Source organism: Temnothorax nylanderi, unplaced genomic scaffold (genome assembly GCF_030848795.1).
Source record: "Temnothorax nylanderi isolate EJ_2023f unplaced genomic scaffold, tnyl_v1.0 TNYL_tig0021_pilon, whole genome shotgun sequence".
Lineage (NCBI taxonomy): Eukaryota > Metazoa > Arthropoda > Insecta > Hymenoptera > Formicidae > Temnothorax > Temnothorax nylanderi.
Genome location: NW_027249083.1, coordinates 260,919 through 277,876, shown reverse-complemented (window position 1 = coordinate 277,876; position 16,958 = coordinate 260,919). Strand labels below are relative to the sequence as shown.

Sequence of the window (16,958 nt, the reverse complement as noted above, 5' to 3'; positions counted from 1 at the left end):
ATGCCGCTTGACATCGTATACCACTCGCGCGACGTGTATCGCCATCAAGTGGAACGGCAAACTAATTAGTTCGATTAGCAGTTGTACTATCAAGCTCATAGTTGTGCAACAACGTGTTTCTCGAGAATTTATCATAATTCAGCGCCCCTATTTGTTGGCGCGTAGTATTAAACGCACGCCCGAGGTTCACGCGGGCACGCATTGACGAAGCAAATTAACGTTAAAGCTCCTAATAATATCATCACGTCACGTTCCGATCTGCAACAACGTTGCTTGTCTGAGCACCGTCGATTGTACGGAGAACGATCTTAATTTCCTTTCTTCCGACATTACGTGGTAATGTCCAACCACGCGACGTGTATCGCGAATCGACAAATAAAAAGTAATACCTAGAAAAAAAGACGTTCTATTATAATTTATGTAATGAATATTAATAATTAATATCGTCAAAATCAAAGTTAACATTTAAACAAACGATGAATATAAATAATACTAGTGCAAAAGCTTGACGGTTGTTTCATACCCGTGCTCTGCGCAATATCCTCAAAAAGGCAGAATCATTCAAATCGAACACTTTGGATCGAAATGTCCATCACTTTACGACGAAGTCGTTGACGCTTGCATTTCGGGTCGATGTTTTCACAATCGGTTAGTACGGCCGCACTATGCGCGATGTAAAAGGAGGTCATGGTACAACCAAATAGCAATAATAATACAAGAACTAATAAGAGAGTTCCCCCCGCTTCCTCACGATATTCTAAAACCTGAAATTCCGAACCGGTGCGCACATGCTGGCGACATCTGGCGGCCGGACGGGGAGCGTCATGGCACAACTGGAGATTACTGCGAGAGCGAGTAACTTACCGGTAACTTACCAGTCTCGATAACGAACATGAAAATTCGCTAATTGAGGAACAATTACCTTCGAAGTTAAGCTGACCGACACCGCCTACAAGAACGTTTTTTTGTCGACATATCTTATGGTTTGATACTAAACTTTAATCGAATGGACGATTGGATATGCAGAGAAGAGTCTTAGCGTCGATTGGAAATATCGTACTGGAAATGATTGTACCAATGTGGCACATCTTAGATATAACAGACGTTTTTATTTCAATTAAATATAAAAAAAAATATTATTAAGCTATCAAGATCTGGCACGGATTAAATAACAAATTCTTTAATTGATTGTATATTACATCGTGTCCTGTTTCATTTATTATTATTTTTATTTTATTTATATTTGTTATAAATATTGTACTTGGCTTTCGATTTAAGATTTATAATAATTATACTGTAACAATTATATTTAATTAGTCATGTTTATAAGTATCATCATTATTTCAGCACTAATATCTGATTGATAAATCCAATCGATGATAAATATATTTCTATTTCAATGACGTATAAACGTGAATAACAAAAGACATTTGAAGACACTTGAGATTATACAAAGAAAAATAATCAATTATCTATCAATATCTCTATCAATATCATTATGAGATATGTATATCATTAATATCATTATGAGATCAACTTCTGTTTGTAGATTATTTTAATCAATTAGAATGTTTTAGATATACCATCTCGATCATCCTCTTAATAATAACTTACTTTTAGTTTACGTTTGCCGCTTTTCGCCGCCACCTGCTGACAAGCCTGACACAAGCTCCATCTTGCTCACCGGCTGCACCTGTTACGCGGATGTAATATCCGGCGTCGTCAACAGAGAGCGCAGCATGCTTCCAAATAACGCGAAAATGTCAATATCTTCGAGACCAAATCAGCAACTGAGAATATCATCGTCCTGTACTTTGTTTCAATAATCAATATAACTGTATCTCATGCAAAATGCGATTAAATCTCGTTTTTGAATTTCTCGACTATTTGATTAGGTAGTCTGGCGAGTGAAAGTGTTTCGCTTATTAGGTTCTGTTAACGGCCGGCCCAAACGACCGGAAGTGACGTGTGAATTGAGAGGGAAAGTAATATTTTAAGAGAGAAAATACGTAATCTCGGCAAGTCAGACCCACCTCGTTGAGATCGTCGCGAGCCGACTGAGCGTACGCGACTTGTCGCGTACGCTCGAGCCATCCAATGTCGCGTCGTCACAGCCGCCATGGCCGGGGAAGGTGCCGCGTGGCCAGGTGCATCCGCAAAGATTGGCGCGGCCATATTGAAACATTCAAACGCTTATGGCGGTATTTACATTGAGATGCATCGTCGGTAAATAACACTAGGAGATCGCGACGGAGACGCGAGCGCTCATCTTACGGGGAAAATCGTTCTTATCCCCCCGCGACATAGGACATACGTTACGAGGCAAATTTACGATACGACATACGGCCGAGACGCTCGACGTGCTCGACTCCGTAAGTGGATGCGCCGAATGCAGTACAGTCAGCGCCGAAAGTAACGTCGACACGTGCGGCGAACTAGCGGCACGGACCGTTTAGACGGGAAAATCGGGCAAGGCGCTTCATGAGAAAGCTCTCCGTCGTGCCAAACTGACACGATTATGTGACGGTAGTATCGCCGTGCGACGTACCGTTTCGGAGATATGCGTTTCCAAAGTTCATTTATCGCGGCTGGTACGCCGATGCTTTCAGGCGTTACTGTACCGCTAACACGACGAAGGAACCGAGTGGCCGTTCCTACCGTCGTGGCCTGTTAAAATATCGCGCTGATTGGTCGCGATTACGCTTAAAGGATAACTTTTTCAGTACGCGAGAAATGCCAGATACGAATAGATATCGCGTGGCGATGTAATCAGTAAAAAAATTCTGCCGTTTTGTGCGCACGCTGTCGCGTGTGCACACATCTCTCCCCGAGATGACCGTTAAATGCTGCGAGCGATTACGATAGTTCGTTAAAAGCGTCAAAAATTAATTATAAGCAAATCGTGCGAAAACAGCCAAACGCCCGATGGGGACGAAACGAATGCATTTTTCTGCGTCGATTACATCCATTATCGCGATATTTCTCTAGGTGTTTTTTTTTTTGTTTTTAATTAAATCTCCGGAACACGAAACGATTGTCATATGACGCGACCAGGCGCTCGACGCGACGGCTCGACGCTACGAAACTCGGAGTATGCTGTATGCTTGTACAGGCGGCGACAAAAGGCTCGCGCGGCATGAGCGAGGTAAACGCGTATCGGGTCGGTTAAATCGCAATATTGCGCCAGGGGCGTCATGAGAAACTTGTAGAGAAAAAAAAGTTGGCCCGATTTGGTGTATATAGTATCCGTGTTCAGGCCCGCGTTAAGGAGTTATCGCACGTCGAAGCTGATTTTTCCAGACGTACCGTCGTTCGGAGGTGCGCGCGGACTGTACCGTGGACGCCACCGGCAGCCACGAGCGGCCGCTTCACGTACAGCCAGTCGCGAAAGTACGCGCGGTGCGCCGTGAGGAAACACCGAATTGACATACTCCGATCGCCGAATTACGCGTGGGGCGTCATGAGAAACTTGTCGGTCGTAAAAAACTAACACGATTTGGTGTATATAGTATTCGTCTTGGTGCGATCGTTGTCGAGTTATTCGCGTTGGCAGGCGCGTCGGGCGATCGTGTATCCGGACGCTCTCAGCGGGGACTGTACCAACGGACGCTACGGGAGTCCGTAGCCGGCGTAGGCTCAGTTGGCAGCAGTACGCACAGCGAGAAGCATCTACCATGGCCGATATCTCGAAGGAGGAGCTACGCAAGGAGATCACCGGTAAGTGGCGATATCGCGCGATGTAGACGATTTCGAGGTCGGACTCCTGCGGAATCGAGCTATGCACGGGCGTTGGCGCGCGTTCCGCGTCGCCGCGGCATCGGGAATACGGGCGAAATCGGGCTCTTTCCTCTTGCGCGATGACGACTTTAGCGCGCACGTATGTGCCCGAGTGGCGTGCCCCACGCCGGCCATTACAACCGGAGCTCGACCGTATTTTGCCACCTACGTATCGGACTAACGGCGGGACCGGCCGAGTAATCGCCCCGTGCAATCCGCTCGCGATTTTTCGACCAGCTATTTCGGTGCCCGGACGCAAGTTCGGATTTTTCGTCGTTTGCTATAAAAAGATAGCTTTCTCGGCCCCGTCCTTGCGGCGGGCCGTATGACGCGTCTCGAGTGTGTGGTGGCGCGCGCCTATCAGCCTCGCTCTCGTATTCTCGTGTCTCGTTCCCTCTCTCTATCTCTCTCTCTCTTTCTCACGTACTCTCGCACTCTCGGCATCGCGTCACGACGGATTTTTACGCCGTAGGAGAGATAAAAAAGTGCGTATATCCCTGTATATGCGGCTCCTTGGAGAAAAGATATATGCGCTTCTCGTCGATCGGAAACGGCCACGCGCGCGCGTTGCCCTTTTTTTCCCTCCTTCGCGCGCCTCTCTCGCGTATATCGCCGAATGGATCGTCATTGGTTATAACCGGAGCCGCTGCCGCCCGCCTCCACTGCCGCAGCCGCAGCTGCCGCCGTCCTCGTCGTTAATATGCCGAGATATATTCGCCAGTTCGCTATCTTTCCCTGCTTCGTTGTAAAGTCCCTCCCTCGCCATTGCAATCCGCGTCTCTCTCTCTCTGTCTCTCTCTCTCTCTCTCTCTCTCGCCCGTCGCGAGTTACAAAGCGACGGTTGATGATTAACGAAGCGCGCGCGCTGCCGACGCGCGCGCGCGCCCGCGTATTTTTTTCGTGAACGGTTTTCGGCGAGCGTCGCGAATCGACCGAGAGCGCTCGCGCGGGCGCGCGCGCGTGCGAGACCGAGACCGACCCCGACCGTCCGTCCGTCCGTCCGTTTCCCTCCGGGCTTCTCGCTCTCCGTCTCTCCTCCTGTCCCTTCCCATCTTCTCGCGGTTTTCGATCGTTTCAGGAATCAATGCGCCGCCCGATCGACCGCGGCACGCGGAGAAAAATCCCTCCGCGTCTCGCTCCACGCGTCGCAACGACGCCTCGTCGCGTACTTACAGATATCTTTTTGTTACAGTCGCGCGCCGCTCCGATCGGTGCCGCGTCGACCGGCACGGCGCGCGCCACGGCGGCCATTTGCGCTCGATATTCACTAGATCCCCCCGACGCGGGAAACCAAACTAGTCCCCGCGTATACACACGACGCGTACGTACTAGACGCGGGGAACGAATGGCGACGCGCGACCATTCCGTTTTTTTCAATACAAACATGACCGAATTTATGCGGATTTTTTAACTTGTACTTTTAAGCCATTATTTTTCTCCCTTTATTACCTTATCCTTCCCAAATAATAAAATGAAGATAATAAAATTAAAGAGCATTGGATAAGAAAAATTCTGTGATAAATAAAGTCTTTGCAGAAACAATGCGTTATTTTTTATAATTGATATTAATAAATTTAAATAATAATTATGAAATACATGAATAATATTTGTCACTGTCCTTAAGGTTTTCCCAGATCTTTTCAGTTTTTTAAATAAATATTTTAACGTATCTTGCCTGGAACAAGCATTTACATCATGTTTATTAATTTTGTTTAGCAATCCTCAAGGATGCTGACCTCACTACAATGTCTGCTAAGAAAGTGAGGCAACAAATCGAAGAAAAACTCGATGTTGACCTTATAGAAAGGTAAGCAATAAATAAGAAACATGACATATATAGATGAAATACATTACAGAAATAGATTGCAGGAAAATATTTTCGCATTTTATATTTTGATATATGATAAGATATGACCATCGCGCATATATTGGTAAAAAAAAGCGACCACGCTAATTTCGATTCCAACTCGATTCGTATTACATAACGTGGCAAAATATTTTTTTTTATATATACAAGCGCATTTACTTACGTCAAAGCTGCAATATCTAGACTTTCTAGACTATCTTTTCCAGCCAAATCAAATTGCTTTTCGTTGTTGTCTTATGTCTCGTTGTTGTCTTGTGTCTCATTGTTGCCTACATCTTTATATTGTAAGTTGAATTTAATACGTTTATTACATAAAAATTTTTTATTACGTTGATAATGTAAGTCAACCTTAAATACGAGTCATATTAATAAAATATTAAAGATATGAATTCTGAACAAAAATATATGTGTGTATGCAAGTATTTAGTATAAAGTAATTTAATTCTACATGTCTTTAAACAAGTTTGAGATATGTTTTCTAAATAGAAAAATGATTCATTTCTTTATCAATCTTGATTCGATAATTTATTATATGTGCTCATGACACGCAGATGATATTACCGTGATATAATTTGTCTTTTAGTATAAAATATGTTTAATTGATTACACTTGTATTTTTTTTATTACACTTTATTGATTATGTTATCCTTGAATCAAAACTTTAAAATGGACATATAATAGGCACTTGTGCACTATAAAATTGTGCAGAAGAGAGTCTCTTGGTGTCCTAGAAAAAAACAGAGGATTATCTGAGTGGAACTGCCAGTATAATAGATATAAGTTACCACCTCGTTCCTTCTCTGACATGCTTTCACATTTAAGCTTACAGATTATCCCCGCATTGATAATAATTACATAAAAAATAATATCTATAAATTACATTTATTCTTTATAGGAAAAAGGAGGTGGATGATTTAGTCATGGAATGTCTTCAAGAAAAACAGGACGGAGGTAAGAAAAAGAAGAAGGCTGCTAGTGAGGAGTCTGAAGATGGCGAGGAGGAAGAGGAAGAAGGATCTGAAGAGGAGGAGGAAGAAGAAGAGAAAAAGCCAGCTAAGCGAAATCCTGCTAAAAAGACTCCTAACAAGCGTAAGAAGGGATCCTCCGATGATGAAGAAAGCGCTAGTGATGATGATGCTAGCGACGAAGAATACAGCCCAAAGAAACCTAAAGTTACACCTAAAAAAAGTAAGATTTTTATTATAAGTATTTTTATTATAATAATTTTATTTTTTATCAAGATTTTATTAAAAATCTTACATGGAATATGTTAATATTTTTTTATAGGTAAGCCTGGAAAGAAAGGAAAGAAGAAGGGTAGCGACAGTGACAGTGACGAGGACTGGGGTAAAAACAAGAAAGCCCCAGGAAGTACAGCAAAGAAGGGAGCTGGTGGCAAAGGCAAGGGAGGTGGTTACACACGCGCTATCACATTATCTCCAGAACTCGCCGCGGTTGTTGGCGCAGAACAAATGGCTCGACATGAAGTCGTGAAGAAAGTATGGAGTATCATCAAAGAAAGGAATCTTTATGTAAGTGTTATTTGTAATCATTTATCTAATATTTTCATACTTATTTTCTATACATCAATATTTTCTATTTTACTTATTTTATATATATATATATTACTATATATGTTACTTTACAAAGTTCATATTGCCAAGAAAATGACTATTTTTACAGGACCCTAAGAATAAACAGTTTGCGATTTGTGACGAGGAATTAATGAAGGTAATCGGCGTAAAGCGTTTCAGAACTTTCGGCATGATGAAATACCTCAAAAATCACTTTGTAGATTAAATCATTCTTCAATCCCGATCTCCGACAAGTTATATACATATATATATATAACATATTCCAGGGTGCGTCTTGTGCACCTCTTCATCTTTCTCACACGATACATACATATACATGAAACACAAAGGTATTTCTTGCGACTTAAGACTTTAGACCATGTTTACACCATTCCGACGTACTCTGCCGCTCATTGTAATCATTTTGTCCCATTGATGACTGCAATATATAATATATTGACTTTGTAGGCATTATTATAAATATGACTCCTGACAAATGCGTTGGTAATAACGCATATGATTCATATAATTTTTAACAAGTAATCGCAAATTCTTTGGGATCCACTTAACATTGGGACAATTGTTACCATGGACGTCCAGATGATTTCGAAATGTGAATGACATTACAGTGGCCAATAGTCAATAAGCTGGTTTTAAGTCATCTAATTCAAAATAAATGTTATATCATTTGTATGGTCGTCATTAATAACAATATCTTACTCCTAATGCAGTAACGGCGCGCGATTATAGCAATGGCATTATTGAATGATAAACTAAAAATGAAATTTAAATTTGGAAGCACTCCTTTTGATATTTATAAGACGCTCAATTTTACTCTGTGACATTTCAACTAACACATTTATTACGTTGGCGATATAATTACTTTCAATATATATATATTTGAAATATTAGAAACATATTTGTTCTATGTTATTATCGATCATTTTAACTATCTATCCTTTAGTACGAAAATCCTTAAAGTTAATGCCAGACTATGCATGATTTGCGATTTATAATTTGCTGTTCGCCGGTCATGAAACTAGTATAGAACTATACTATATGACGAACCGTAAATCATAAACAGTATGGATGGTTCATATTGGCGAATGATAAATTTCTGCAAATACTACAAATTATGGATAATCTGGCGCTAGTTTTATAGTATTTTTGTTATTTCTCTACCCCTTTTTATATTGAAAATTTTTCTTCTGAAAAATGAATGTAATAGAATGACAGATTTCGCCTTCAGAACGAAGATAAATGTGCGGACGTTTACAAGAAAAAACAAAGAGAAGCTACGCGGAAAATTAATATCCTGTACCTCTTCTGTATAATAGCTACATTATACACATGCAAGTGTAAGCAAAGTTTAATTGTATTATCGTGTAATTACTAATTATTGTCGTAATATAGGTTTCTTGGTGTAAAAATTGAATCTAACGTTTAAGATCTACTGGTAAAACAATATATTCACTGAAAGGTATCTTATAAGCATATTAAATGAATAAAGTCACAGTGCGTGCAGCGACCACTGGATGATGTTAATGAAATGTAGGGAATTAAATAATAGGCTCACGCGAAGCGAGGTGCGAAGTCTTAACCGCGCGCATACATCTGTCCGAGCTTCGACATATGTAAAATTCGTGTATTTTGAATATAAATTAAAGAAAAGCTGGCCTAAGTCACGAGGAAAGCCACACGAATAAGATCATTGCAGTTCACGAAAGCATTACATACGTGGAAGAAATGCGTACGGAATGATAAATTAGAATACGAACTTGGTTCCCTAAAAATGAAAGAGGAAAAAACCTATTTAAACTGTAATGTTCCGTGAAATGTATTTGGAAATGTCATTAAAAAGTATTGCTTTCATTTTTTTTAAACTTGTGTGTAATTTATTTCAATTCCTAACACTTTTTTAACGTGACCCTATATTTATATCCTTAATTAATATTTCGAATAAATGGATTTATATATGATTGATTATTCACAATGTAAATATGTAATTTTTTTCATTCCATTTAATATCAATATTGTTGAGACATTTACGTGTATACAAGTTTACACAATTATTTCAGAGATAACTTGAATTTTATAAATGTTCAAGCTCATCTTCCAAGAACGATACAACGTGCTGATTGTCATCCCGCCTGCCTCGCAATCCAAATATAAACGTCATGAGTTTCTTTGTGTTTGTATAGTTATCTCTTCTGGTTTGAACTTCCTTATCCTGAGGCAGAGCCGCTTGCACGTAAACACCATATCGAAAGTGCGAATTAAGTGTCTGCGTGCTGCGCGTAGCACATCGACTTATGTTTGCCTGAAAAATTATGCGAAATCAGTATTTTTCATCTTATTCATCTACACTACAGAACTGAGAAAAAATGGAAAAATAAATTATATGTCAAAATTATATGCATATTACATATTTTTGATCAATATGTTTCGTAATATATTAGAACTCTACAAATAATAAGGCGAAATATTAAAAGTCGTGGATAGATAAAATACGGAGTTCTTAAAATTGTCATTGCTAGAGAGCCGAGATTTCTTATTGTTCCTCAGACATATATCTTATCATTCAAGTATTTTTTTTACAAGTCGATAAATTTCGACGTACCAAGTGCAATGCTCTACGCTTCAGCTCCCAAATGCTGGAAGTATAATCTTTATCAATATAGGGCGGAAGTATGTGGACATCTGTTTGAACTTTCTGATCATGACGAATTTTTAACCGCAATCCTTTTTCCGTTAATCTTGAAAAATGAATATTTTTTGGGCTCGTTTATATAAGCGAGAAGCGACAAAATATAATTAAATATATAACTTTTCAATTATATTTTAATATATATATAATTATTAATAAACAAAATATTGATTAACTCACTCTTCTTGGCTTTGCATGGCTTCGATTTCTTCATGCAATTGGAACAGATAAATGTATTCCGCGTGATTGCGAACAAAATTGAGCGCGTCGTAAATGTACCTGTTAGCAGTTGAAGCTGAGGAATATATATAAATTATTTTTATTTATACAATAAAGGCATACCTGTCGGGATTTTCTCCGAATTTAGTGGCTACTTCGGGCGACTTAAAGGCATAATGTTTTCCTCTCCATTTTGCAACACCGTTGTTCGGATTTCCTGGTATAAGGGCTCCTTTGCCCGTCGCAAATGTCCACGCGCAAAATCCTAGAAACTAATAAATTCCTCGGTCCAGCATTATTTGAAAATTTATTCGAGTCTTTGGAATAAAATCACATAAAATTTTTGTACAAGCTCTTTAATTCTTTAAGTTTCGTAAAATTATATAGAAGTATTAGCTGTAAATGTTGCTCTATATATTACGATTACCTCTAAATTGATCTTCTCGAAGTCTTTAGTGACGTTTGGATAATATATCAAACATTCTCCACATTCCGCTGTAAAAACGGAAAGATATATATCCATTCCATATAAATATTTATGCGAACGAAATAAGATCGATGAGTAAAAATTCGTTTTTAATTTAAAGAACTATTAATACTTATTAAATTCCCCATGGAACGTTCCAATCTTTCAGCATCGGTTAAAATATCCACATCCTCGGCTATATCTTCTAACTTTGTTTGCTCGTAAATGTTCACAGTCTATAACGTAAATCATTCTAAATACAAACCGGATAAGTAACATTGGTGAACGCATTAATACCTTATTGCTCAAACTCTGTAATTCCCACAGGAAGTTGTTGATGCTACTCAAAATGATCACCTCATCTTGCAGACCCATCCATATATCCGCCAAATCGATAAATTGCGGCTGATAGGCAGAGTATATATATTATTAATCGTCGTAATACGATTATATTTAATGAAAACGATTCAACAAACATTTTATCCTAATAAAAATTTATAACTTTTCGAATTTCAAAGAAATATTATATTTTGTTACAGAATTCCGCTAATAGATAATACATTTTATTTTTAATAAATGAATTATTTCTTCTATATGGAACAATCAGATTTATATACGAAAACAATTGTTCCATCGAAATTGTTACTATTATATTAAAACGACTATACGGAATTCCGTAACTTTTAATTTCTAAAAATACTTAGCAAATGCTAACAAAGTAATTATGTCGGGCATCAATTTTATCTTTTTAAGCAGTCGTATTTACGTAGACTTGAGTAGTAGGGATAGCCGTTCTGTATCGAACAGTGTCGTGGAGTTTAAAGAGTCGCGCTTGAAGACGCTCCAGCAGATTCTTCACCGTGTTCTCGCTACGTTCCACATCACTCAGCAGCTTTCTACGACAAGATTGTATTAGAAATCGAGTGAATTGTCGACATTTCTCTTCCGAAAATATCATTTCTCTTTTGAGAGATGTAGATATACCTAATGTAGGTCTCTTGCTGACGACTGGCCGTTAACATTTCGATGGCCCACTCAATTTTTCCGTCTGCGTCTAATGCCGCTTCCTTTGAGCTGCTACATGCAGCATCCGAAGCGTCGATCGATATGCGCGTGATCGCGTTTTCCACGACGGCCGTGAACTTGTATATCTTAGCCATTAGCGGCTCTAACAGCTCGAGAATAGAGTTGCGGGTCTTCGTTAGAGCCTCTTGTAGAATGCTCGGCACTAAAAATAATTATCGTAATCATTCTTGTGATGCGAGAAGCTTTCTTGTAGTTATAACATCTTTCACGATATTATCCCCGTTTAAAGCCATTCAGGTTTAAGCTGTCACCGAGTCGGCCGGATTAAAAATTATTCCGCGCTCTTACGGTCGTCAATCCCCTCGCCACCGCGTTGACAATCTCTGTTAAATAGACGGATTCCCGCAACTAAACACATTAACTCCATCAATTGCTCCTCTTTTTCCCGTTTCGGCAAAGTCACGTAGTGAGCCAGCTCGGAAGCCTGAAAGACGCTCTGCAACGCCACCGAAACCTCCCTAATGTTAAATACATTATATGTAACATTATGTATCAAACTTTACGTTGAAGATTTTACGAGAAATTGAATAAATATATATTTAATAATAAATAATTATTATTAAATAATTTGCCGAGAATATTTCTTTTTATTCGCGATAGTAATAATGCTGTGTTTGCAAAAGATAAATTTTCCGAGATTGAGAAGATAGAAATGTGAGACGGAACACTGAATATCATTGATCTTGCTTGATTTTATTTAACTTGGAATTTTTATTAAATTCATGCGAACATAATCGATGATTACCTCAGAACTGATGAGACCGTGGGGCTTCCCAGACCGCTCAGAAGCGTTATTACTGCCAATATTTTCTGATACAACTTTTCCGTATCTTTTCCACTTTCCAATTTGTTAGGTTCGCAAATTTCGGCGACCAGAGGTGCAGTTTTTTGGTGCAGTCGTAATCGATGCCTTTTGACAGTTTCGTCTGAGCGAAATGTGAAATATCGTGGTAATAATTTCTACATATAAAAGCAACATCCAGTTCAAACATGCTTTTACCTCTATCATGATAATGTTTAGCGAAGTACAGCTGATTTTTCAAAGTTACAAGACTGGGTCGGCTTTGGTCACATAGCCTCTCCGTTATAGCTTGAATCACTTTCGCATTTTCCTCGTCATTTTCTTTTATTCGGTACGCTGGATTTAATTGATATAGAGAGAGCTAAAAGTTTTTTAGAACACTCTGCTTGTAATTAATCACTGCTTGGAATCTTGCTTGCGCTTCAATAATATCTCATTGGTTATTAAATTACCAAAAACGAAGTCAAATCCTTGGTTACTGACGTCCCTTTTACTTTACATTCGTTTACGATTCTTTTCGCCAATTCTTTTCGAACGTTTTCCATTATAAGAGGCGAATAAAATAGTCAGCTGATTTAGAACTTTTCACCTGCTACAATCGTCGACTCGAACTAATCCACCCATCCACCCATCCACCCATAAAGTTTGATCGATACTTACATTGAAACCTATCGTTACTATAAACGTTTCAATACTTTCTTAAATTCTTTAAATACTATTATCTATTATCAGTATAATATTAAAAATCAATAAGTAGACTGATTTGCACAATAACTACTGACATAAAAAGACGTATCATCGTGCTTAAAATTAATATTCTTTTATCGATTAATATTTATTACGTACTTCATACATCTAAGTATACAAGCGCAAACTTCATGTCGACTAGTGAAAGATTTATGATTTCTTATTTTTCCCCACAATAAACATTTACAATATACATTTAACGCTTACACATGGTTTTATATGAGAAATAAAAATAAAGATACACGATACTTCTTCGGGAAATGGAAAGCAGTAGCTCCTGAAGATAAAATTTCTTAAAGCCGGTCTGAATTTCATCAAATGTACGAATACGATCATTTTTTCACGAATTAATAATCACAAAAATAATACGTATTGTCGAATTCGCGTTTGAATTCCGTGCGTCACGGCGCGCTCGCGCTCGGCCGTTTCCGCCGCGCCGCGACCGGACGTCGCCGCGGTGGGGGAAAGGGGGCGGTCGGCCGACGGTACAGAGGTGTCGCGACGGTCTGCGCGTTCGGAGACTTCGGAGTTTTCGGAGTAAATCGGAGCCAGTCGGGCTGGGTGGTCGGTAACGTGAGTGTGGTGTGTGCGCGCGCGAGCGACAGACGCGAGACAGCCAACGTGCGAGGGAGCGTGGGTCGCCGCGTCGTGTGGAGCACCGTGTTGTCATGACGTTCGCGTGAGTCGCGGTCAACGCGTCCCAAGGCAGCGAGCCAGCCAGCGGGTTGTCGAGTGTCTCAGGAACATGGCGCGCGATTCCCGGCGCGCCGATCCGCGACGCGTCGTCGCCGTCGACAACGGTGGTGGCGGCGGAGGCGGAGGCGGCGGCGGCGGCAGCGGCGGCGGTGGTGCGACGGCGAGGTGCAAACTGGTGCTGATCCTTCTGACGTTGCTGCTGGCGATCGTCGACGTCGTCGTCCCTGTCGCGTACGCCGAGAGTCAAGGTAAGTCACGCGTCACGATTTTTTTTTCTCGTCAATGCACGTTACGTTACTTACGGGGCTTTCGTTAACTTTTCCTGCACGGTGACGCATGACGCTCCAGCTGATCCTCTCGCGTCTCGCAGTCGCGTGTAACCGTCGTATCGTGCGATTTGATTTTATGGGCATCGGAGTATTCGGAGTAAATGAAAGAGCCGCGGCGTCAAAATGCCGTTAGGCCAGTCTGCACTTGTATACGTACTTTTCGATATGTTGTTTTCAAGGTCGTTCGATTGGCTCCTGCGCTTCGTCGTTTTATGTGATCTGCATATACGTTTCTCTCGTTTATCGCGCGCGTTCGCCGCCAGTGCCGAAGCATGTGCGAAACGAAACTTACGGTATTTACTTTTATATGCCGTAAATGCAACGTCTTTGTTTTGAACTTGAAAAGATCCGCGGCTAAATTCACGCGGCGACGATGATATTATTCACGTCGCGTAAACATTCAACCGTTGAAGCTCCGGTTTTATTCGCGATTTTCGCGTCCTCGATACGTGAAATTTTAATGCTTTAACGATCGTGCTATGTACATCGCGTTCAAGTAATGAAATTATCTTCTCGATGTTCTTATAAATAGTTCCACAGCTATGTTCGTTTTTTGTATATAAATAGATAATTAAGTGCGAAATTAAGTAAAATTAACGCAGACAATGAGTTGTATTTGTAAAACCCATCGTATACCCACAAAATCCGATTATACAATATAATGATTCACGAGAGTGAAAGAGAGTGAGGGAGTATTCGAACGATGCTCGATTTACAAATTTGATATTTTAATTTAATAAATTGCTATCGAATTCGTAATTGGCGGCCTATAAACGGACACTTTTTTAATATATTCACCGATTCGATTTTTTTGAAGAGGAAGAATAAAATTTTATTGTGAGTTTTGGCAAAAAAATAAATATAATTAAATATATTAAAATAATATGCTGATGTAGAAATGGCTTCGAAGACAAAATTACCTAATGGCAGTTAACGTGTTAAATTGAGAAAAATGGACTTTTTCTTGGCGCGCGCGACCAATTGATGATCAATGGGTCGATGCGCGATTTCTCGTATGACGCATCAATCGATGAATCGTCCGGCGCGTTTTTTATTGGTGCCGCACACAGCGATATGTGCGTTGCATTTTCATGGCCACGCGACAAGCAACGTCATTGCCGAGTGATTTCGTTTTAAAGCGCGTGTGGCCGTCGCTCTCGTGCGAGATGATCCGCAATTTCTTTGGGGAATTCTTACCGCAGAACAGAATTCCTGCAATGCGCGCCGCAACGTCACGTTGCCGTTGCGCTGCGAGAGCGGATCCCTCCGCGGATTAACGTCGTGTTTAAATAGCAAAACTAGTTACATTAGGTGTGTTTTGTACGTGATGGTTTTTCCTTTTACGTGATTATTCCATCTAGACATTTAAACATTTTCATAAATATTCTACATTGTACTGCCATGCTGCGTGCATTTTTGAAACCGAATCTGCATTCATTAAATTAATTCTTACACGTCCCGTTACGTATGTTACGTAATTCCGTTTTTAATCTCGAACTGTAACATTTTTGAACTTATACCATTTTATTAACATATGTAAAGACAGAGATGGAAAAATCTAACGCTTCCTGATTTTATTTTGTAATATACGAGATGGAGTTTCCAACGGAGAGCAAATTTTGTTTGACATTTCACCGTTAATTACGTGGATATAAACGCTGTGCAGAAACATCAGCAATGTTCATTAACGATCATCAAAGGATCATGTGTAAAAAAAAAGACCGTTTTATCTTTAATATCGGAAATTGATAAGCAAACAAGTTTGATTGCTTATCGGGAAATTGGTGTAATGTAAAACGGTTAAAATAAAAGCTACGTATTTTTAATAATCTGCATTGCATTAAAATCACGTATAAACATTTTATTCGCTCGCAACGTCGTTCAGCTATATATAATATTCGGATTTTTACATATTATTTTATATAATTTCCTCATTTCCTATTCGAATATTTATGTTGCAATGTTTGACGCGTCTTTCAAAACAATGTACTCATTATCGCAACAGAAAATGGGACATAAAAAAAGTACGCGGAGAAAACAGCAGGATTGGAACGGTCGTAAACTTATTTTATTTTGACGTTACTTCCTTGTAAAATAACGTCTCGTGGTAAGTTCTATTGCGAAAATTACGGCGCGACAGTCACCGCGTTTACGCCGAGAAGGACGCAATGAATCACGAGTTTCTTTGTATCGACGACCTTTCCGAAGCATGAACGTAATTACGTAATAAACCGCCACGTGCATCTCGGTGACTTATTCATTGCAAATGAGACCGCAATTGCCAGCTACCATAATCGAATACGTAACTCTTATTGATATAGCTTAAATTCGGAATATTTCAATAAAGTAGGGACCTTACTTTTTAAGTAAAGATCACAGTTGAGAGCTTTAACTTGAGAACGGGCGCTGGAGCTACTAAAACACCCCAGTGCCGAAAAAATAAAACTTATGTCACAGTAATTTTAATGTGCTTTTTTCGTTTTTTAAATATTTTTTTGGTTTCTTCTTACTTTTTTCGAGAAATGTTGAGTAAATATATATACATATTGTCCCCAAATACTGATAAATTATAGAACTCCAAATAAATTATAGAAATCCGAAATATGTAATATGTATTAATAACAATGACCTATAATTGGGGTATAAAAGTAGCCCCAGGTGACCGTTCATGCAAAAAAATGAGGCGTC

General features: G+C 39.7%; 3 protein-coding genes across 3 annotated transcripts in view; 2 read left to right on the top strand and 1 right to left on the bottom strand.

Annotated features, from left to right (window-relative positions):
• The first annotated feature begins 3,558 nt into the window (after positions 1-3,558).
• On the top strand, positions 3,559-9,101 carry Non2 (upstream activation factor subunit spp27 homolog Non2). The gene is made up of 5 exons (XM_071700153.1): positions 3,559-3,717; positions 5,494-5,584; positions 6,540-6,832; positions 6,932-7,176; positions 7,328-9,101. The coding sequence occupies exons 1-5, from the start codon at positions 3,675-3,677 to the stop codon at positions 7,442-7,444; spliced, it is 789 nt and encodes a 262-aa protein (XP_071556254.1). The 5' UTR covers positions 3,559-3,674; the 3' UTR covers positions 7,445-9,101.
• Positions 9,102-9,219: 118 nt separating this feature from the next.
• On the bottom strand, positions 9,220-13,043 carry LOC139769310 (cilia- and flagella-associated protein 206). The gene is made up of 13 exons (XM_071700256.1): positions 12,951-13,043; positions 12,697-12,859; positions 12,442-12,622; positions 11,985-12,154; positions 11,595-11,838; positions 11,377-11,506; positions 10,908-11,015; positions 10,744-10,846; positions 10,572-10,639; positions 10,268-10,416; positions 10,106-10,204; positions 9,839-9,974; positions 9,220-9,538 (listed from the first exon to the last, which is right to left on the bottom strand). The coding sequence occupies exons 1-13, from the start codon at positions 13,041-13,043 to the stop codon at positions 9,311-9,313; spliced, it is 1,872 nt and encodes a 623-aa protein (XP_071556357.1). The 3' UTR covers positions 9,220-9,310.
• A 684-nt stretch (positions 13,044-13,727) lies between these two features.
• Meltrin (disintegrin and metalloproteinase domain-containing protein meltrin) overlaps positions 13,728-16,958 on the top strand; it is an 80,641-nt gene continuing 77,410 nt past the window's right edge. Inside the window, exon 1 of the mRNA XM_071700137.1 lies at positions 13,728-14,189. Within this exon, the coding sequence (XP_071556238.1) occupies positions 13,991-14,189 (199 nt within the window). The 5' untranslated portion in view covers positions 13,728-13,990. The remainder of the gene's footprint in view (positions 14,190-16,958) is intronic.